Genomic DNA, 23,972 nt, shown 5'->3' with positions numbered 1-23,972 from the left:
AAATCAGATTGTACGAAAGATGACCTAACTCTAAAACGGTCATTCAAGAAGATAGATTGGCACGAATTCAATAAACTGTGCGATCAACGAATGGACACTGACTCGCTGCTAGACGCAGATGTCAAAACTTTTTACGGAAACTTCATGGAATCTCTAAATAATATCTTAAATGAATTACACACTGTACCCAAAAGAAATAAAAACAAGAATGCGAGATTCAACCCCGTCCCATGGTGGACAGAAAAATGCAAAATAAAGATTAAGGAACGGAACGAATATAAAAATAGGTTATTGAGAGTATGGAATGATGAAAATCTAAAATTATACAAACAAAAGAAGGCCGAAGCCCAAAGGATTATTAGACAGACAAAACGAATGTTTTGGCTGGATTACATTTCAAAACTGAACAGGTTCACTTCAATCTCAGAACTATGGAATTTGATTCGTTGTCTAAAGGGTAATCCAAATAAGACTCATTCTAAGATATCAGCACTAAAAGTAGAATCTAAAGTAATTATAGATGATCAAGAAAAAGCTAACGAATTTGGAAAGCATTTTCTGAAGATCAGTAGTAAAACAAAAAAGGGAAATAAAGAACTGCTAAATGAATATAAATCTATTGATTATAAAGGAGAACATGATTCAGTTATCAATGAACCTTTTACTATGATGGAACTCGAAAAAGTACTTAATATAAAAAAGACATCAGCCCCTGGTGAAGATGGCTTGATATAAAATTATACTGTGTTTCAAAACCTTCCAACAAGGGCTAGGAAAACATTACTCTGTCTTTATAACAGAATATGGTCTTCTGGGACGATTCCGGAACAATGCAAACATGCAATGTTGATACCAATATTAAAACCAAATAAAGACTCCTCCCAACTAACATCCTACCGACCTATCTCATTATTACCTTGCTTTATCAAGATATTAGAAAGTATGGTAAAGGAGAGATTAGAATGGTACATAGAGAAAAACGAAATTTTGAGTAGTATACAACATGGTTTTAGAAAAAAGAGAAGCTCAATAGATAACTTAGTACATTTAGAAAATGAAATTCAGAAATATCTATTTGTGGGTATGAAAACCATAGTCGTATTTATTGATCTGGCCAAAGCCTATGATACTCTCTGGACGAAAGGATTAATCGTCAAGTTACGTAGAATTGGTCTCCAAGGAAACATATTGATTTTTTTGAGAAACTACTTGTTGAACCGTACCTTTCAAGTGCAAATAGGTAATGCCAAATCGGCAATTACGCATCCTGAAAACGGTTTACCCCAGGGCAGCATTTTGAGCTCCCTCCTTTTTAATATAATGATAAGTGACATACCTTTGAGACCAGATATACATAGCTTGATTTATGCAGACGACATCGTAATTTGGGAATCAGGCCATGATGTAAAACAAAATATCCAGAACATACAACAATATCTAAACTCCTTGAACTCATGGCTCAATCCATTTGGACTTATTATGTCGGTAGAGAAAACGACTCCTATCTTATTTTCGAACAATACAAATGATGATAATTACGAGTTATATATAAGAGGTCAAAAGTTGACACCACATAAAGAGCACAAGTATCTCGGCGTCACATTTGACAAACGGATGACTTGGAGACCTCATTTATTAGATATTAGTAAAAGATGTAAAGGAAGGATTAATGTTATCAAAAGTCTAGCATACGCCAAGTGGTCTGGATATGCTAAAGAACTAGTGATGATATATAAAGCATTAATACTATCAATTATCGACTATGGTTGCGAAGCATACAACTCGGCTACGACAAGCGCAAAAAATATGTTGAACTCAGTTCAGTACCAATCGTTATTTGTTTGTGCAGGCGCTCGGAAAGGTACATCCCTTAAAACGCTGCAAGTCGAACTAGGCGAAATGCCTTTTGATTTAAGGCGAGAAATGTTATCAATTAAACTAAGAAAACGAATCGAGAGTATGCGCAAACACCCTCTGAACGAAGATGTGAAAGATTGTTGGCAATTTAATATTCTTGGAGGTACTAACTCTAGATTAGCTTTTGGACGTAGAACCAAGGATTGTACATTAAAATTCAGTTACATACTAGAAGATCCAATGAAGTATTTTTTCAACACACCCTTTTGGAAAATACTCCCTCCCCATGTGTCATCAGAGCTAAAAGAGGTAATAACGAAAACAGATATCTGTTTTGCCCCAAAACAAGCAGCCCTAGAATTCATAAATTCGAAATGGACAAATTATTTACACATAATATATACAGATGGATCAAGATCGCCAGATAAAGACTCTGCTGCTGCTGCATTTCATGTACCTTATTATGATGTTTCTCAATCTAAGAGACTGGCTAATTACACATCGTCTTATAGAGCAGAGATGGCCGCAATAATATTGTACTTGCCCTGACATGGCTATTACAACTCCCAGGACTCTACACCGGGGCAGTCATCTTTTCTGATTCTTTGAGTTCACTCCAGGCCATAGAATCTCGTAAAGACGAATCTTTCATTCTTGAAATTTTAACCCTGTGTAGTCAACTAAAATACAAGGGCACCCAGGTCTATTTCGAATGGATTCCCAGTCATTGTGGTCTACAACACAATGAGATAACAGATAAGTTTGCTAAAGCAGGACTAAATAAAAATATAGAAATCAACAACGCTCTTACCAGAGCAGAATCAAATTATGTTATAAAGAAATACTACATAGAGATATGGCAAAAAAGATGGAATGAAACATCATCCCCCCTACGGGAAACGCAAACTCTAGTATCAAAAACATTTGTGTGTTACCTGAACAACAGATATCATGAAACTATTCTTCATCGCCTAAGAATGGGAAACTTAGGTTTAAATAATAATCTTTTGAGTTGAATCAACATGAGACAGGACATTGTCCAAACTGTGAGCACCAAAAAGAAACAGTTAAACATTTTTTATGTAAGTGCCCACTCTTTCTTATAGAGAGAGCCATGCTTATAACAGAATCTGGAATAGAAAACGAAGAATTAATCCCAATACTCCTGAAATCAACAGATATTAATCACCAACAGGCTCTGGTTAACTTCGTAGTTAGATCTAAAAGGGTACACCTGTACCCCTACTAACCGCCTTGCACCGCACATAATTATTTGAGCCCAATATGTTTCGCTTTTTATAGTGAGTATACATGTACATGAAGAAGAAAAGTGAGAAAGAAGAAAAAAAAAAAAAAAAAAAAAATTAGAAGAGAGAACTGTCTATATTAACGTTTAAAATCTTCATGTATCATGATCTGTTTTTATTTTTTGGTTTTCGGTCAAAATTTTGAAGAAACACGATGGAGACGACTAGACATATTGGTGGACGTCGGAGGGCCTAGGCTCAGCATTAGGCTGAGTTGAGAAGCTTGTCACTACGTACCGTGTCCGAGTTGGTCCTTGGGCGTCGATAAGCCTTTTGCTCGCCAGCCACTGAATTCTTCATCATTAAATAAAAGTTTAGCTTTTGAAAATCCAATTTATTCAAATCTATATATCAAAAAAAGTAAATCTAATTTTAAAGGAATAAAAATCCTGAGAGAAGAGGCGTAAATATTCACTTCTGAATGAAAAACGCCTATAAATTAAAACAACAACAACAACAACATATGTCGATATAGTAACGCATGCGCATTGTCTTTTTTTCATTGCGATAATATGCTAATAAGTGGAAAAGAGTCATGAATATTCAAATTTTAATTTAAATATTTTGCGCGCTACGCGCAGTCCAAAATCCCCATTTCGCTGGTGCACTAACAATTTGTCGTCTTCATAGGCTAATACATGAAAAGTGGAAGCAGTGTGCACTTTTGACCCTCCAAAATCTCCCCATGGCTAGACGGATGCAGAAGCGGAGTTGAACCCCCCTGCTACTAAGTATATATCTCTATGGTAGCGTATGAACATGAATAAACATGATTATATGACGTCATGATACGTCATCTGCATTGCTCAACTTGCGCTGTGCACTGCACTGCGGTTCAGTAGCTTTGTAGCAGTCCTATGTATTTACTGAAATATGTTTCCTTGTCTAGAAGTTTAGTCATTGTTCTTAATCCAGCATTGCACAAGCCTATATATCCAAAAGATAATATGGAACTGTCAATGACTTCATAATTTGAATTTATAGAATTAATGATAGATATGACCTCACTTGAGAAATCCAGCCATCTGATTGGTCGAATTGCATTCATAAACTTCAACTGTTCCTGTAAAATTCTCGGTAACCATGCATAAAACATTTCAATACTTTTAATAACCATGGTTATTAAAAAAAGTTGGTCAGCCTCCATGGTTACCCCATAGGTTTACATGTTAAAAAATGGTTTGAGCGATGGAGGATGCCGTATGTGTGCGAAGGATTGGTCGGTAATTTCAATACAATTGAATCTCGATCGATCTTACCGACAATTTTATCTTGCATTGTTGACATGAAGACGAAAATAAACTTCCAAAAACAAAAAAACAACATCTGCCGATAGATCTTGATCTAAGTTCGTGCCAATATCATATATGCATTGCAAAAGTAAAAGAAGAGTCCGTATAATGGAGCTTTTGCGAAGCATTCATCACACGCGAAGCCGGTTTCAATCCATTTTAATGTATATATTGGAAAAAACTGCCAAGCATGAACGGCGGGCCATAGCCGAGTGGTCTAAGCGTTGGTTTTCGGTACACCTCATGTTGTACGCAAGAGTTCGAATCCCGTCTTCGACAATAATGATAAATATTTTTAATTTTTCATTTTTTAGTCTATTTTTTTTCGGCATATAAAAGTATGAATGACTGCTTTAATATTCGAGAAATAGTTGTTTTCATACGCTCTCGGGAAGGTTAGAATTGGGCTATTCCCCTCGGCAAGCCTCGGGGAATAGCACAATTCTAACCTTCCCTTCGGAGCGTAATAAAACAACTATTTCTCTCAAAGCAGTCATTAATACTATATTATTGATATGTAACCCGTGGCATAGTGGCAGGGGAAACCACTTTTAAATTATTATGCCAGGGTTCAGGTAATAATAATTATCAAAGGATTGACTGGCTTTACTCACATAGACCACCACACATTCTCACATCTTATGTTGAGGTAAGTAGACTTTTAAAAAATGGTCGATAGGAAGTATAATTATATTTACTTAATACATGGTCCTTTAAAAAATATATAAGTATAACATTCAGGGGCGGATCTAGCTTTTTGCTAAGGGGGGGGGGGTTTGACCAAAATAATGACGATGCAGAGCATCGTCCACGAGCCGCGAAGCGGCGAGCCGATTTTTTTGGGGGTGTTTATTTGAACCCCGTAAGCGATGTTTTCCTGGCATCTATTAACACAATGGAGACCATAAAAAGCAGTGCATGATAACGTCTTTTTAAATCAAGTAACAGTTTAATACACAGTTATATCCAGATTTATTATGTGTTTGGTTAAGTTACCAGATGAGTTGAATATCTTCTCACAATATTTGCACTTGAAAGGGTTTCTCTCCAGCGTGCGTTCTTCTTTCTTTCTTTTTTTCTTTTTTTTCTTTTTTTTCCCTTTTTTTTTGGGGGGGGGCCGCCCAAGGGGGGGGGGGGGTTTAAACCCCCTAAACCCCCCCCCCCGTAGATCCGCGCCTGACATTCATCATCATCAACAACAAATCAAACAGCAAAATATCAATCTCATTTTAAATCTACTCACGGTACCGCTACTTAAATCAAGCGAGGGGGTGCGCGCGAGAGCTCTCTAAAAGTTCAACAACGAACTGGATCCGATTCGAAGTGCGATCGTGGTTGTCGTCCTCTGGATGTCCAGTTGCAACTCCCTAGCTACGTCAGTCATGCTTCAGATGATTAGGCAATCACCACGAATTAACACCGTCACTGCAACTTGTTGAATCAATGAAGTTCTGTCATTGACTTTTGAAGTTTCGTTCAGCATTCTGTGGCCGTCAACACCCCTTTATATCGACTAGCGAAGAACGATGCTTTGTAGTTGTATTCTGATTTAGAGTCTTAGTGTTGCTCAGTAATCACAATGTTCCCATTCTGATTCCGCTTCGGAATCTGAGTTCTTAGTTCTGGGCTCTGTCACTATTCTCGGTATTGATTCTCAATCTGACTGATATGTTCTTCTCAATTCTTCTAAAAGTCTGAGTTCTACATTTCGATTCTCAACCCGACTCTAACAATTATTCTTGTCAACTCTTCTCCGTCGATTATTCTTCGCCGATCATTCTTCTGAGGAGCTCTCCTCCTTACACGCACTTATACCACATTTACAATACATGGACCAGTGTAGGACTTTCCTAAAATGTTATTGGACAACAGCAGTGGCGTACCTGGGGTACTCCGTCAGGGGGGGGGGGGGGGGGGGGGCAAGCGACCGAAACAAACAAAAAAGGCGATGCTAATTTTCACTTCTGGCGAGCGAGCGAGCAAAAAAAAAATCTTTAAGTAACGTTTGGTATATAAACTGGTATTGTTGCAAGTTGGGGGTGGGAACATTCACTTGTTAGCGACGTTAATTTCATTTCTTTGCAAACGAGTGTAGCGAGCAAGAAAAAAATCACTTCTTTTTTAATAATTGCCACTTAAACTTGGTTCAATTGTCCCATGCAGTGCGCGGGAACAATATTGTGTTTAGGGTGATTTTATACCCATTTTAGCTAGCGAGCGAAAATACATCTTTCTCTCAATGAATTGCTATATAAAATTTGTTTCATTGTTGCAGGTAGGGGGCGGGCACAATCATGTTTAAGGCAATGTCAATCCCATTTTGGCGGGCAGGCAACCCCCTACATTTCTCTTTTTAATGATATTGTAGCAGGTTAGTGGTGGGCACATAATTCCACGAGCTAGCGAGCGTAGCGAGCTAAAAAAAAATCACTTCTCTTTTATAGGGAAAATATGGTACATAAAACTTGGGTTCATTGTTCCATGTCAGGGACGTGATTATTAAAAGCGGTGTTATTTCTATTTTTGCGAGCGAGCGTAGCGAGCAAGTAAAAAAAATCACTTCTCTTTTATAGGGAAAATATGGTATATAAACTTGGGTTCATTGTTCCATGTCAGGGACGTGATTATTAAAAGCGGTGTTATTTCTATTTTGGCGAGCGAGCAAAATTTTTGTAATGATAATTGGTTCATAAATTTCAGATTTTTTTGTTTTTTGTTTGTTTTGTTTTGCAGGGCAGGGCTTACACAACCATGTCTAAGGTGATGTTAATTCCGTTTTGGCGAGCACGAGCACACCAAAACTTCTTTGAATAACGTATGGTACATAATTATTAACTGGTTGTTGCAGGTTGGGGCGGACACGTTAGCGGTGGCAACTCCATTTTGGCGAGCGAGCATAGCGAGCAAGCAAAACAAAAAAAGTCTCTTTGATGGATTAGGCCATTTGACCAGTCTGTATTCCTGGCCGAAACCAAAACAATAATAAAATGGTCAAGGGTGTATTCCTCTTTTGTTATGTACATAAGAAAAGAGGAACACAGCCATATAATGATACTGAGAATCATGACGCCCACTACTTTGAAAACATTGAGAATGGCTGTGTAGAAAGACATATTGCCCCCAGGGGTAACATAAACTCACCCTTGATCATACGAAATTTGAAAGGAAATGGACATGAGAAAAGCACCTAACTAGGAATAGCAAGCACAACGAATGCGATTTTCTGACGAAGATAAGAAGAATATTTATGGGGCAGAATGTGAACGAAAACAAGGCAATGACGAAGGTCGTCATTGCAATAACATGCAGCCTTTTCACACACAGCTAAAATTCATCGTATCTAGAGATGATTAGTATAAACGTGTTTTAACTCAACAGTTTTAAACATGTTTATAGAAAAATTTTCCCTGTGTGAACATCGTTTATACGATGTTGGGATAGATAATAATTTTACCCCCCCCCCCCACCCTGAAAATGATCTCCCCCTAAAAATTACCCAACTTATTATCGGGGTTGACTTCCCCTTTAATGAACAGGGGGCAGGCGCGTACGCAGGGGGGGGGGGGGGGGGGGGGGGGGGGGGTTTGGGGGGTTAAACCCCCCCCTTTGGAAATTTTGTGTGTGTAAACCCCCCTAAAAAAAAACCTAAAACCCCCCCCCCCCCCCCCCCCCCCCCCCCCCCCCCCCTTTGGATTTTTTTTTTTTTTTTTTTTTTTTTTTTTTTTTTTTTTTTTTTTTTTTTAATTATTAAAAAAAAAAAAAAAAAAAAAAAAAAAAAAATTTATTCCCACCCGCTTATTCAGCGGCTGGCTGAGTCGTTGCGAAATTTTCGGACCGATTTATAAATGTTAAAACCCCCCCCCCCCCTTGAAAAAATCCTGCGTACGCGCCTGACAGGGGGTATTGTTCTTGGTTGTCCCGGGGGGGGGGGGGGTCAATGTCCTATATAGGGGTTAAATTTCAGAGATGGGGGTAATTGTCATCGGGGGTAATTTTCTGGGCGTAGTTTGAGTCGTCGAGGGGTAATTGTCCTTTGGGTAATTATCCTTGGGAGTAGTTTTCTGGGGTGTAATTGTCCTTATTATGATAGGCGAATAAGGTGGGAGGCCGGGATTGAAGCCCCCCCCCCCCTCCCCCCGAAGAATGTTGCAATGATGTTTGGCCGTTCGTTCGAGCAACCGACAATTTCGGGTAACGATGTGGTCTATTGATTTGTAATTTAATGTAGGCCTACTAGTCATGAAGTTAAATTTTGTGACAAAATTAGATATGATTGATATTAAGAAATGCTTGAAGTTCGGTTCTCCGACAGTGATCCCAATGACAAAAAATAGGTCCGGCTTTTAAAAAAGTTGCCAGGGTTGGTATAGATTTGCAAAAAGTTTGTATTCATGTTGTGTCGCCTTTTAATCCAGCGTCGTGGCTTTGTAACGAAAAGAGTGCTTGTTTATAATACGATACAGGATGGATGCATAGGATTGATTAGGTTTTGTTTTATATTATATACCGAGTTTATTATAGTCTTTTTTAATTTATTCCCTCAAGTTTCTTCGATTACATCCCTCCTTTTACCCATTTTTCTTTTAGTCTCCCTCTTCAATTTTATATCCTTCTTTCTTAATACTTCTATGCTTTAGGCTATAATTATTTTTCAATTTTTTTTCAATTGTTTGTGTGTTATCTAATTTTACCAACATGACCAACATGAACCATGACATTTTCGCTGCCATAAATTTCCCTCAGTTGACTGTGAATAAAATAAATATAGGGGTAGAAACTAAAATCCCAGTCTGTTGTTTCATGTGAAATAAACCTATATGAATGGCTATCGAAAGAGTAGTATAAATAATACATTAAGGGCATACGCCTGTCAGGCCTTTCAAATTGCTAAGGTGATTCTTACGTTGTTAGTTTTGCGAAAGTTTTATGGCGAATAAAAGGTGAACATTTTTCATCTCTATCCATAACATAAATATCTCTCGGCAATAAAATGAATGAATATTGAATAAATAAATAGATGAATGGATGAATTTAACATGTAGCATTATGTAGAAAATGTGGGGGGGGGGGGGGGGGTGGGGGTATAGTGCCAAATTTAGAGAAGGACAATTTTCGGATGTTACTTTTACTTTCAATCCAAAACTTTTTTTTTAACTGAGGTCTCCTTTACGTACGTTGATGCCACTAAAATGCAGAAATTGCAGGAATTTAGTTGTTCTCGGTAATGTCAGCAAAATACTTAGAGACTAGCTTTCAACCCTCTTTGGTTGTTGAAGTGGCCAAAACGTGAAGGTGGTGCCCCCCCCCCCACCACCCCCTTTTTGCCGTTTATTACTACATTCTTTGCAAAAACTGACTTGCCATGGAAGTGAATCGACGACTTCGTTTTCAAGATCATTTCGGAAAGTTTTGTCTTTCAAGTTGAAATATTATTATTGAATGCATAAAATACTGCATAATTTAGAACAACTAGAAAACAAAAAACACAACAACTTGAAGTCTTGAACAAATAATCAAACAGGAAACCACATTTGCGTCACATATAGGCCTACCCTAAAATTGTAATGATGATGATCGGCGATGATGATAATTCCTATGACGAAAATGCTATGCTTTTCCAACCAATATCCTAAAAATATACGCTAATTTATTTTTTAATCAAGATTTGAGAGATGTCGAGAATAATTTGCAGTTTAAAAAAAAAATTAAAAAAATGAAGTGCCATTACTCTCTTTCCAAAGTGTTTACTTTAATAGTGGTAGTTTTTTTTGACAAAATGTTGTTATTGTGGATTTTTTTTTTCCCCTCTCCCGATTAGCGATAGAACACTGAAGATTTGACTGAACACATTATTAAAACATCATAGACAAGTCGCAGGATTTTCCAAAGGCAGTACAAAAATTTTTTTCCAGATCAGAAACTGATAAATAACAGTGCACTTGCATTAGGCCTACAGAGGCAAGGGAAGAAATAAAGAAAGAAATATCAATTATCAAAATAACATGTAGATCGAATTCTACTGGGAAGCAATTTGATTTGGCCTAACGTGTACCCGAGATGTTTCCTTTTTCTATACTTTTGATGCGCGCCCACCATCGGGCGGAATTAGGGCGGGTCTAGGCGGAATTAGGCAAGGAAAATGCCTCACGCAGACGGCGCGCTACGGACAATCGCTTATGATTTCGGGCGTAAGAATGGCATAGCTAGATTTGCTAGAATTTCGGCAACAAATTGGTATACATTTGCGCCTGTATAATTCATTTTCAGAGAAGTTATCTGAGAAAAACTGCCCATCGGGCGGAAACCGGGCAGGGTACGGTACCGTTAATGAAGGAGAAGAAGGAGGAGGGGGGGGGGGGGGGATGGGGAAGCCGGAAACAGAGAGGCGGACATTTCTAGTCTCAACTCCTGCTGTTTTGAATAATAGGCTAACATCTGTTTCACGGAATATATAAAATAGTAGAGTAAATAAAACCATGTTATATAACTTTTAGTTATAACAGCATATAGCCTAGAATCTACATAAAAGTGAACTAGATCTAGAATGAAGTTGTAGTTGGAAAATTATATAATTACATGCGGTGAAGAAGATTAAGAAAATTAGCCCAGACAACTACTCTGAGTCAAGACTATTTATTGACTACCTACGTTGTCGCGTAGACTTTCTTTCCTTTTTTGAAAATTGAAGAAAAGGCATTGTTTTTGCGAAAATGGATGAATCGGAAGAAGTATGGGACAGCTGGGAAGATATGGCAGACAGTGGAGTAAGTTGACAAAATTCAATTCGATTTTTTTTTTACTGAGTTTTACTAGATCTAACAGTTTAAGCATGGCATGACTGCAGCTCATGAGCTGCAGCTGCATAAATATCACTCAGATTATGCATGCAGCTATGCAGCAGTACTTAGGCCCGGCCTGCCGCTAGCCGCTCATGCCATGACCAGGCGCAGGCCGCGTCTTTTAAAAAAACCTAACCTTACCTTGCGCTTGTTCAGAAACCTATCCAAAATTTGACCCGTAACTCCGGCGTGGAGATACCCTACTAAAACATACCCTACTAAAACATACCCAAAATGAAGTAAATATTCATTAAATGTCCAAATAAAGATCATGAGTTAAATAAAAGTTGTGATCGGTGATGTTAATTAGAGTAGCGCGCCCAGTATTCGGTCCATACCCAGTATTCGGTCAGACAGCCGTTTCAACAGCTGTAACAATTTAAAAAATAATTAATGAGCCGCGAAACTTGCACAAATCAGGCAGCTGAATAACTTTCTTAACTTTGAAAATTAAATCAGATATAGGGCCCCGGAAAGATCTCCAACTTAGCTTGAAATTGGTCAGTGTTCCACAACTTTCTGCACTTCCGCGTTCTCTTAGCACATGCGCTAACATGCATAGCCATATGTAGAAGTCTATTGCGAAACAACTACGTGTGCTATAGCAATGAATTTAGTATGTGTGTGTAGAGAATCACTTCCGTGTTTGCTCCATCGCAGCGAATTTGCAAATGACGCACTTGCCGATGTGCAAGAGGTATTTATACGATACCCTTGCCATGCGGTATCACTCGTCCAGTATTCGGTCAACGCATTGACAATCAGTGCTTTTTCGCGCGATTGTGTGAAAATAGTGCGCAAATACGCTTCGCTCCTTGGCAACGGAGATACCACGCACAAATCGCGTGACCGAATTTTAATCGGCGCGACCGAATTCTGGGCAGAAAAATGCTCTGTCTTCTTTCGGAAATATTTTTCTTATCATTCTTTATTTTAAGTGACTATAAAATCCTTTTAGAGGAATAATTTTCTTTTCTTTTGATGGGTAGATTGTAAAATAAAAGAGGTAAGAATTCAAAATATTAGTGATTTCCCCTTAACTGACCGAATACTGGGCACTCTACCCTACCTGTTTCGTGTCAATTTTCTTGTTATTTTTGGAGTATTTTTCGGATAAAAGTTGATATGGGCGCTTGCTCAGAAACCTATCAAAAATTTGACCCGTAACTCTGGCCTGGAGATACCCTACCAAAACATACCCAAAATGAAGTAAATATTCATTAAATGTCCAAATAAAGATCATGAGTTAAAAGTTGTTATGTTGATTACCTGTTTCGTGTCAGTTTTCTTGTTATTTTTGGATTATTTTTCGGGGAAAACGATATTAGTATACACTTTTTCACAGGTTTCACGGCAAACCGCTGCACAATACAAAGTGTTATAAGACCGTGTCTAAACTTCCACGTTGTAATAATAACCACACAGGAGGCGTGAACTTGAATTAGCTTCCCTTTAATAGTTGTGGCGCTGTAAAGCACATTCAACAATCGTGTGAATCCTGTAAAGAAACAAAGATAAACAAAGAATGACTATTGATTCAAAATACCCAAATTGTTCCCTTTTCCTTATATTACATTATTTGTATGCAAACTAGAGTAAATACATGACCTTCAAGGGTGTATTTAAGTTTAAGACTATAGCGTAAAGCAACTAGAAGTAAAGATTCACATTCAAACTCTTATCAAATAATTATTCATTTCACTTCTATACTCTAAAAAATATTGTCTTCTTTAAGCAAAATAAAATATGTTGTTTTTTCTCGTTTCTGAATTACATTAAAAAAATCCATTCTGCATACTATAAATCACATTACAAAAAAACTCCTTTTCAAGTATTAAAACGAATAACGCGATTTTACCTAGGGCGACATAAACAAAACTAACCGTAAGTCGAATCACTAAAAATTAAGGCTGTGAAGGGTAGTCGAATGCTCGAGTACCCGCACGGTTGACAACTACTCGGGTACGAATATTCGGCCGCAAAAAAAAAAAAAAAAAAAAAAATTTAAATTAAAAAAAAAAAAAAAAAAAAAATGTCCAGGCCGACGCTTAGCCGTGCCTGGGTGAGCGGCGGCCGCTGGCATGGTGCCGTCGGTAAAAATGTTTTTGCCAACTCAAGCACTGTCAAACTCACCACTCAGAAACTGGGACCAAATGTCTGGATTTCTGCTTGGACTTGGAGGAAAATGGATTATTCTGCCATCTTTGGTTTTTAAAACAGCATTGTTCACTGTTATTATTATTATTAAATCGGCGCCTTCAACTGCAACTCAAAGTAAAATTGCATGCGTTTTCGGCGACAGAACTGGGACACTGCAGCTGCTCCAGTGGTATGTATGGTAGTGGCAACAAAAAAAAAAAATCAACAAATCAACAACAAAAAAAAAAATTCAAAAAAATTCAAAAAAAAACAAAAAAACATGGCGTCCGAATACTCGAGTATTCGCTTGTAAGCATGGGAGTGTACTCGGGTACCTCATTACACTGTTGTGCACAGCCTTACTAAAAATGGCGTCGAAAAATATCCCTCCGCTATATAATCTGTACGTACAGGTACTACAATTAAATGAAGTCCTAAAATAGCATAAGAAAAATAGGTCTCACGTGTCATCCCGAATTTATGAAATATGACAACAAAAACAATAATGAACGTCTCCAGATAACTTATACACTATCATGAGACATTTCAGCATCTCTTACACTTCCTTGAAGTATATAACCAAGAATTATTTTACAAATTATCAATCACTTTCACAAGTACCGTAAGCACAGTCAATACCATTACGGACTTTTACCACTATCCACACTTCAAAAGAGGCCCAAATTTGTCCTACAAATCTCAAAAACATTAAAGATACACGTACAATCGTAGCATAACATGTACTTATAAGAATAATAGCACGGAATTAAACATACCTTCAGTTTTGCATATAAATGAAGAAAAAACTAGGATCAACCAACATGGTTGAAGTACCTTCGTACGGTCTTATTTTGCGCTGTAGCGAAAGTGCTGATAGTCTCAGTTCAGGTACAAAAGGTAATTATTCTGCGGCGTAACAAATACGGGAAAATAATGTCAAGCCTTGACACAAAGTGCATACCGATGGTGGGTTGCGGGCGGGTGTGCGCACTATGTACTTGTGAAGTTATCTACTGTAATTCAGGAGATAACTTCACACATGCGCGCGCCCGCCTGCAACCCGCCCGCAACCCGCCCTTGGTATGCACTTGTAATTGTGCAGCGGTTTTCATGCACCAAAGTCCAGCTCGTAGTACCCCAAAATACGGCCCTTATTGACTTTACACACCGGACTTAGGGTTTTTTTTTCAAAAGGAAGGAAGATGAAGAAAGATACCCTAAATAAACACTGAATGGGGGGGGGGGGGGCTGGGGCATAGCCCCATGAAAAATTGCCACTATGCGCGAAATTGTTGCGACAAATTCGGTGATGATTGTATGCTATACAGCAACATCAAGACAGAGGAAGATGCCCTACGTTTCCAAGAGGATCTTTACTAGCTCCAATGCTGGGAGCAGGTTCTCCAAGACACCAATGAACGCAAACCCTTCATCAAATCCTACTCTATCCACGGACGGACCCTAGCTGACAAAAAATACAGCAAAGTATCTAGGTGTTGAGTTGCAGAAGAATCTCAGCTGGAACCAACACTGTCACCAAAAAGGCCAATTACACCAATGCCTTTCTAGTTTCTTCAAAGGAATATCCAACTATGTCGTAGAAAGGCTAAAGAACCAATCATGGAGTATGCCAGCATCATATGGGACCCTCACACGCAAGCAAACATCAAGAAGCTTGAAATGGTTCAACGGTGCTATGTACGCATCATCTTCAATGACCAGCGCAGAACAAGCAGCGTAGCAGCCATGCTGAACCAGCTCAAGTAGTCAACATTACAAGAATGAAGGGCACTGCCACAGGCTAAGGTGATGATGATCTATCGCATCACCAGCTCGCTGATAGACATCCCACACACTTTCCTCACTCCATTTACATCCCTGCACAGAGGGCATTCCAAGAAGATCATAGTTCCTTTTCCCGGATGCAATAAGACTCTGAAACTCCCTCCCTCAGAACACCGTTCATTGTACCTCTGTTAACAACTTTAAGCAAGAGGTACAAAAAAACCCAACTCCGCTAACGTGGTAGTTGTTTTTACTTGCACTCAATTAACTGTACCTTTTTTCAGACATTGTACAACTCCACACATCTGCACTGCACCTCAACAGTACGACAATACACCTGACGGTGGCATGTACTGCACCTGAATAAGAAGAGGAAGCTGTAATGCATGCATATGGGACTAGTAAATTACATTTTTCCTTTTTTTTCTCTCATTTTTTGTAATTGTAGGTTCTCGAAAAGAAATTAAAGGAGGCACAGAAGCAGCGTGATCGGGCTACTCAAGAGTAAGTTCCTATAAAAGTTTAAATATTGAGTATTAAGAGGAAAAGTGGGTCATGAGTTTCCCTATCTAATCTTTGTTAAAATAGAAAGAGCCTAAGTATAGTATTATCAATCCATTTCCCCCCTCCTTCACTAACTCTTCATCTTTTTCTCCTCCATTTTCTCCTCTTTTTCTCATTGTTCTTCTCCTTTTCCTTCTTTCTTCTTCTTTTTCTCCTTCTTATTTTGTTTTTCTTATCTTTTTCTTCCTATTCTACTACTTCTTCTTCCTATTTTTGTTCTTTTTCTTTTCCTTCTTTTCTCTTTCTTCTGCTTCTACTTATTCTGCTACTTCTTCTTCTTCTACTTCTGCTACTTCTTCTTCTTCTACTTCTGCTACTTCTTCTTCTTCTACTTCTGCTACTTCTTCTTCTTCTACTTCTGCTACTTCTTCTTCTTCTACTTCTGCTACTTCTTCTTCTTCTTCTTTTCCTTCTTCTTCTTCTTCTACTTCTTCTTCTTCTTCTACTTCTTCTTTTTCTTCTTCTTTAACATCTTGATATGACCAGGGTATCTAAAGTCTAAAGCACCAAGCGATATCGCCAATGCATCAAGTGCCATATACATCCAGAACATAAACATTATTATTGTTGTTTTATATTGGTGTAGAAAGAAGGATGCGACACCGGCTGTGGTTCTACTCCAGGAAGACACCCAAAGGACATCCTACCAGCCACAGCTTAGAATCCTCAAGCGACCAACAGAGGCTGGAGGAGACCAGAATGCAACAGAGAACAAGGATGTCAACAAGGTATGACACTTCATTTATGACTTTCTCCCACATTGTAATGATAATAGCGATTTTGATAAATGATAATACCTGTTACTTATAAAGCGCATTACCATTAAAGATACTATGTCCCTTTTGCAGCCAACATCAAATTCTGTAGAACTTTGCAGGAATTATGAATATGTCATTTATGTCCTATCTGAAATTTAAACATTAGCAGTGTCCTAGTACTCAAATTATGCAAGGAAACCGTTTACCTCTAGACTTCACTGTCAGACACTATTGAGTGACTGAGTGACATCTTTTTTTCTTTGGTAATAACGTACCCTGGTACATAAAATAAGCTGTAAGTGTAACAGGTACATGTACATGAGCATTTGTCTACATCAATAACCCACTACTTGTAATGGCCCAAATTAAACTGACTGAATCTTTGTGCAGCACAAAACATATGACCATTCGGTAAAAGGGTCTGAAAATCAATACTATTACTAAGGTGATTGCAATCACCTAAGTTATTTTCCCACTAAAAGCCTTTTTCAAGCCCTTTTGTTTTGAGGGAAGTTCTAAATTTGTATTTTCTTTCAAGGCCGTTTGAATTAACCTTTTCATTTTGTTTGGCCTGCAAATAGGGCATAGTACCTTTATATGGCCAAATCATTCACATCATTATTATTACCCCTGTCACTGTATTCAATTACGTTTCTCCATTCCCTGGTGAGTGTTCCAGCTAGTCACTTTTTAACAGGCGTGCACATGCTAATCCAACCACAATGATGTTCGCATCCTACCAGGTAACCTTTTAAAACCTGGGTGGAGAGGAGCAATGTTTTTTCTTTGCCGTGCAAAAATAAAATAAACTGAACTGAATGAATTAAAACATGAAAAAACATACTGCTAAAATGATCTAATTCTGATTTAAAAAAAAAAAAAAAAAAATACAGGCGGCCATCGTGAAAAATAGCCCGACTGTCAGGAAAAATGTACAGAGTGGCCATTTTGAAGAAAATAAATAAATAAAAAGGGCCTCCTCCCTATTTTTCAAAAAGGCAGGATACTAAACAATTTTTTTTTTTTAATTTGGCCTAAAGCACATGTCACATTATCAGGCAAAGCGTTAATGCAGGCCCTTTAAATTTTGTCATGCCATATTTCAGGCTTTTGTAGGGTACACAATAGCTCATGGTGGATGATTTTCATAAATTCTATCTGGCACCTACCGTTACGCATTTTGTAATACGGTATGCAATAAATTTCATACGCCATTCTGAAGAAAAAATATTCACATTGAATAACTTTTACATTTTTGATACGGCCCATGCTGGAGAAGAGTATACACATATTTAATCAATTAATGTTTCGACATGGTCCGTTCTGAAGAAGTGAATATTCATTTAGCCTTTGAAATCACACTTTGTTTTTTTACCAAACCAGAATGGAGCATAAACAAAACATGTCCAGAAGATTACCGCAATTCTCTACATGAATTCTACTACCGTATTTGCCGGCGATAAGGCTGCACTGCGCATAGGCCGCACCGCCGCATAGGCTGCACCCCCGATTTTGACATTTAAAAAAAAAAAAAAACACATGGACAAAACAAAATAATCATAATTTTCTCGAAAACACTTTTTTTTTTTACAAACTGATACCAAATTCACGAATATTCTTATAATTTACCGGAAGTTTAGCTAAAAAAGTGATCACAGGCAGATTTGGTGTCTGATATATACCCCTGCCACATTGTACGGTGTAATGCGAAACTGCATAAAATGGAAAAACAAAATGGCGACTTCAGATGGATGTTCGCGGCAGCTCCGTTAAAAGGGTCCCTTATTTACTTTTGCAATGCATTGGCACGAACTTAGATCAAGGTCTATCGGCAAATGTTGTGTTAGGACGTTTATTTTCGTCTTCATGTCAACAATGCAAGGTAAAATTGTCGTTAAGATGTGTGGAAATGTCCTGTACCATAGTGGTATAGTTATTTTACCGTTTCTAGTCCCATATGTGCAAATTCGTGCTGGTTTTGACTTTCATTTTTTTTTTTTTTTTTACTCTTTCGTCATAAATGCCGCACCCCGACTTTTTGATATTTTCTCTTCCAAAAATACTGCGGTCTTTACGCCGGCAAATATGGTAATGATATTCTTTTTGACATGATTCAATGGCAGGAATTATAGGGATTCATATTTGAAACACAACTTTTTTCCAAATTGATTTCTCTTGAAGACCAAGCAAAAGACTTTAGCGGAGAGAGAAGAAGAGTACAAGCAAGCCAGATTAAGGATCCTTGGATCAGCCGAAACTGACTTTTCTGAACCGGCTCCTAGGTATGTATTTCTCTCTCTCTTTGTCTCTCTCTCTCCCTTCCTCTCTTCCTCTCTCTTTCTCTCCCTCTTTCTCTCTCCTCCTCCTCCTCCTCCTTTTCCTCCTCCTTTTCCTCCTCCTCCCTCTCATGCCCTCCCCCTCTCTGATCTTTTTATCGTCTCTCTTACTCACTTTCTCTCTTCCTCTATTTTCTCCTGCTTCTCTCTCTTTTTCTTTTCCTTTTGTGTCGGTTACTGTACAATGTAAACTTACATGAATGCAGAAGAAAATCAAATCAAAATCAAAATCAAACTACAAGTGGATGATGCATCTTTGTATTTTATGTCTCATATAATATTTTTTTTCAATTTTTTCTTTTTTTCGCTGTGGAGCATTCTCTGTCTGATCATATGACCATCTCTCTTGCTCACTTCCTCTCTTTCCACTTTCTCTTCCTCTTCTCCTCCTCTCTCGCTCTCTTTTTGCCTTTTGTTATGTTTGATGATATATCTTTCCTTCATGTCATTCAATTTGCAGGTCCAAAGACAGTTCTCGGCCGGCCGCAAGTCTAGGCACAACCAAGAGGTAGCGAGGCCATCATGCTGTCATGGCGACTCCAGAGTCCAGATAGGTGGAAGGAGAAAATTTTTGACCACACAATTGCAGGCCCGTGCATGTTTTACCGAAGTCGTACATGTATTTCAAGCGATTGCACAGCAGTCGAACCGTGTCTTTAAATGGCAAACCAGAGTACGATTGGTCAGGTACAACATAGGCAAGGGCCTGAAAGTATTGTGATTCACCTCTGCGTTTTGTCAAAGACGGAACTGGCTTAGCAATCGGCAGCGGTAATAACTCAACTGTTGTGCGGAACTGCCATGGAAACCGGATATGATCTCATAGACGAGCGTCTGGGTATCCGCAGGAAGAAAGTTTTGACAGATGCTTGCTGACGGTCTCGTGAGGATATGTGCTTGTGTTAGCCGGAAGGGGAGCGTTGCTCGGATTGTGTTCTCCAAGTTATTCAGGAAAATTCATAGCGTTTAACCTCCATACCACAATTGTGGTTTAATTTTCACTTATATCGAGAAAAACCGCAGAGTATTTTGGTCTGAAAGTTTGGGGATAATTTGTTGAGGGCTTGTTTACATATGATGAAGTGAAAGGCAGCATTCTACATTAATGATGTGAGTGTGAAACGCTTCACAATAGACCAGTTCACGGTTAGCACATTACGGCAATGACCCCGAATATGCACAGATCTTCAAAACATGAAGAAGTCGCACTTTGTACATTTTGAAATTATCACTCCTACAGCAATGGAGGTGCTATATAAATAGCCTTTGTTTCCCCTTTTCAAAGAATACTTCCACCTGTGTATCATGGAGTGCACTGCTTGTTCATGAATGAATAGTGATTACATAGCTTTCATCAGCACGTAACCAGTATTTCGTCTCCGTGTATTTCAAAATTTGGTCTGCAATGACCTTTATCTGCTCATGCTCAGACTGCAACCGTGAACTGGCTTATTATGTATCCCAAAGATGGCGAGTACGCGTAGAAACTTTATTGCGAGCAGCTACTCATTTTTATTCCAACCTGCCTTTCATTTACCGGGACACGATAAGAAAAAAAGCCATGTGGTTTCCCGCTTCATATGTGAAGAAGCCATTTGACTAGTAATAGTATTGACATATAGTCAAAACTGTCTTAGTGATCACCTGTTTGTAAAGGCCACTTGTTTATGGTGGTCACCTATATTGTCTCCCTCTGGGAGGAAACTTGTAGAACCTGTCTAGAAAGGCCACCTGTCTGCAGTGGCCAGTTTTCCTGTGTCCCATCGGTGGCCTTTATAGACACGTTGACTATATTATCCTTTTCAAGCACTAAATAACAAACCAATGATAATTTAGACAAATTAGAAAAGTCACCATTTTCTAGCTATTTTATTTTCTTGAATGTATTATTATTATAGTAATACACAGTAATACAGACTTATCTTAGCAGTATCTCTGATTATATATATATATATATATATATATACGGTATTCAGCAAAAAAAGAAAGTGGACACTCATTATTCAAAATGTTCATACAAATTGTCTATAAAATATAAGATATACATCAAATCAAAGATGGATTAATAGTCTACCAACATCAAGTTTATCAAGGTCAAGTTTTGAACTTTAAAACTTGGATGGGAAAATTAATTCAACCATTAGAAGGTCCGATTAAGAAAGTTGCAAAATTGAGCAAGTGGCCATTCAAATATTAATGATCATGTGCATCTGTAAAACAAAGAATGAGAAACAACGAAGAGGATTGAGCTCTATATTTTATCACAAAATCCATGCATTAACGTAGGCACAATCCTTAGCTCAATAACACAAAGATGTGTTAGCGATCTTAATAATTAACTGCTATTTCGCTATTAATCACTAGACTATGTCATCAATTCATTGATCGATCATACAGTCATTTGCACAGCTTTGTGTTAATGGCCATTGCTTGTACATGTGTGTCACCTTTTCCTATATATTGCGACTGCTAGCTGTTTTAGAAGACCATTATCATTAAAAGCATTTATCATCTCCATATATGTGTGTGTACTTGGGTTTGTTCAGACATGTATTATTCAGATATGATTATTTATTTCTGGGTAGTGACCTTTAAAGGTATAGACCAGTTCTGGTCATGCGATTGCATTGTGAAACAAACGTTGTGGAATCAATCAGAAAGTACTGGAATCATCAAAATGATCAGAAATTTGGCCCAGTCTTGGTAAAGTTACAAGCACTGTACACAGAAAGATGTATATGGGACTACGGGATATCTGTCCAGTCCGGATAGATGTAATAACTTATCAAATATATCAATTAGTAGGCGGTTTCCAGGCAAGATTTTTATCATCACATATTAGTCAAAACATATTCTTTCACACGATTGGTAATAAGAGCTTCCATTTTATTTTTTGAGAGGGGGGCGTTTCCAAAACTGGTCTATACCTTCAACTGTTCACCAGCCCAAAGATGTGACCCAGGTTTGAACCGAGGTCCATCAGGGTCAGTTGTAAGCGAAGATAGAGAATGATGGTACTGCTAGACCACATCACATCTCACAATGTACAATTGTTTTTTCCCTTTTAGGACAGGGTTATTTTTAAGGTTAAATCAATCACATTATTGTTCTTCAAGTTGGCAGCAATAATATTTTTCTTTTTTTGGGCCACATTGTTGAAATAAACCATAATGGCTCTGCAAACAGTATACATGTACATGTGTGGGAATGTAGTTGGAAAGTTGAATTTTTAAAATATTTTTTATTGAAAAGTAATGATTTTGACTCTTTCAGCGTGTCGCCAATTCAAAGATTTTTCTTTCTCCAATTCCAGGCATCAAAATGCCGTATTGTAATGAAACAAAAATGGATGCAGTGTCTGCAAAAAAAATTGCCCTCTCTACTCATGCGTCCTTCATATTTTTTATGGCTCTGGATCAAAAGTTATTGAGTCAAACCACAAATTGTGAAAGGATCATCACAAAAGGATCAGTCAATTAATGCATATGCATGTATGTAAACTATTTTGCATGCAAATAGTCAAAGTTCTTGATCAATTAGCAAATGAAATATGTTAAAGTGAACAAATCAACATAAAGATTTGTTTTGTATGTTGGTAATTCCATGTCGTAATACTACTGTATATTCAAAACGCACCCTTACATGATTGCAATGAACAGGGCATGGTTCCGTAAACGCAACGTTTTATGTTATTCTCCATTTTCTTCACGCTCGTTATCCATAAGCCCTTAGAAATCCGGGTAAACTTTTTTTGTTCGGTTGATTTTCAATTACAGATCGATCAATCAATCTTATTTACTGGGTGTAAGCCACAAATATGTTTAAACTAACAATGTTTTTCTTTTGAAAAATATGAGGAATCTTTTCCCCTTGATAGCAAATTATGTTTTGGTTGTTGAAGAATTTTGGATGCCCATCTTCCCTCCTTCCCCCTTCAAATGCCATCACAGTCAATGCCCCTGTTGACAAATTTTTTTCACTGGATATCTCGGGAATCTTTATTAAAAAAATTAGTATTATTTGATATTGAAAGTTGACAAAGTTTATGAATATTTTATTATTGATATGCTGTACAAAATGTTAAACTAATAACCGGGCAAATGTTTGTTATACCAAGGAGATATCTCTTTGGTTATACACATCTGTTTTGTGTGTTTTAAAATTACATGTATACTGTACTGTACATGTGAATGTACATTGTAATTTAGATGCTGCTGATGTTTTCTAACTTACTTTTTTTTTCTTCAACTTTCAACAGATGTTTTTAGTGATAGGTTACCCATGTAAATTCTAAATCATGAAATAACGATATTTTTTTTTTGAGACTTTGAAAGTAGGGGCTGAAGTCACCCATTTCTTGAACACACCCACGCACACTCACAAAAATACAAAAAAGAAAGAACTTATTTGCTTTTGAAAATTTACAAATAATTTATTGTTTTAAGAACCTCCTGCATGTTGATACAAAAAAAAAAATCAACATTTTGGCAGATGTGAATCAAAGATTGTCATTTACAATTGCACAATATGCTTTTAATGAGTGGTACATCAATATGAAATTTAGAAAACTGAAAACATGCCATGAATTCAAGTACGAAGATGTGTTTCCTTGTGAGGTGATGATTGAAAAATTATTATTGAAACATTTATGTATATTCAAGTATGAAATGGTGATGATAACAGTAATCTAAAATAAATGAAGATAAAATTAAAAAAGAAAAAAATTGTGTGGTGGGATATTATTAGTGGTGGTGGTGGCCGATGATGATTGTTTTGATTCTATGCTATTGATGCTAATGATAATGGTTATGAGGATGGAAAGAATAAATATGATGATGAGTATGATAAATATGATGATGAGTATGATAAGGAGGATGATGATACAAGTGATGATGATGTTGATGACGATGCTAGTGATACAGATATTGATAGTGGTGATGATGATAAGGAGTAGGAGGAGGAGGATAAAGATCATTATTTTGATGACGATGCTAATGATACAGATATTGATAGTGATGATGATGATAATGAGTAGGAGGATGATGATACAAGTGATGATGATGTTGATGATGATGCTAATGATACAGATATTGAT

General features: G+C 37.6%; 1 protein-coding gene and 1 non-coding gene across 2 annotated transcripts; both read left to right on the top strand.

Annotated features, from left to right (window-relative positions):
- The first annotated feature begins 8,009 nt into the window (after positions 1–8,009).
- On the top strand, positions 8,010–8,241 carry LOC115922636. The gene has a single exon (XR_004063522.1). It is a non-coding gene; the product is annotated as a small nucleolar RNA snR42 (small nucleolar RNA).
- A 2,832-nt stretch (positions 8,242–11,073) lies between these two features.
- LOC105441310 (SUZ domain-containing protein 1-like) lies at positions 11,074–21,511 on the top strand. Its single transcript, XM_011672330.2, has 5 exons — positions 11,074–11,220; positions 15,668–15,723; positions 16,370–16,511; positions 18,723–18,823; positions 19,338–21,511. The coding sequence occupies exons 1-5, from the start codon at positions 11,167–11,169 to the stop codon at positions 19,387–19,389; spliced, it is 405 nt and encodes a 134-aa protein (XP_011670632.2). The 5' UTR covers positions 11,074–11,166; the 3' UTR covers positions 19,390–21,511.
- The last annotated feature ends 2,461 nt before the right edge of the window (positions 21,512–23,972 follow it).

The sequence above is a fragment of the Strongylocentrotus purpuratus genome, unplaced genomic scaffold (genome assembly GCF_000002235.5).
Source record: "Strongylocentrotus purpuratus isolate Spur 01 unplaced genomic scaffold, Spur_5.0 spur5_contig_822, whole genome shotgun sequence".
Classification (NCBI taxonomy): Eukaryota; Metazoa; Echinodermata; class Echinoidea; order Camarodonta; family Strongylocentrotidae; genus Strongylocentrotus; species Strongylocentrotus purpuratus.
This window is presented reverse-complemented; position numbering and strand designations above follow the sequence as displayed.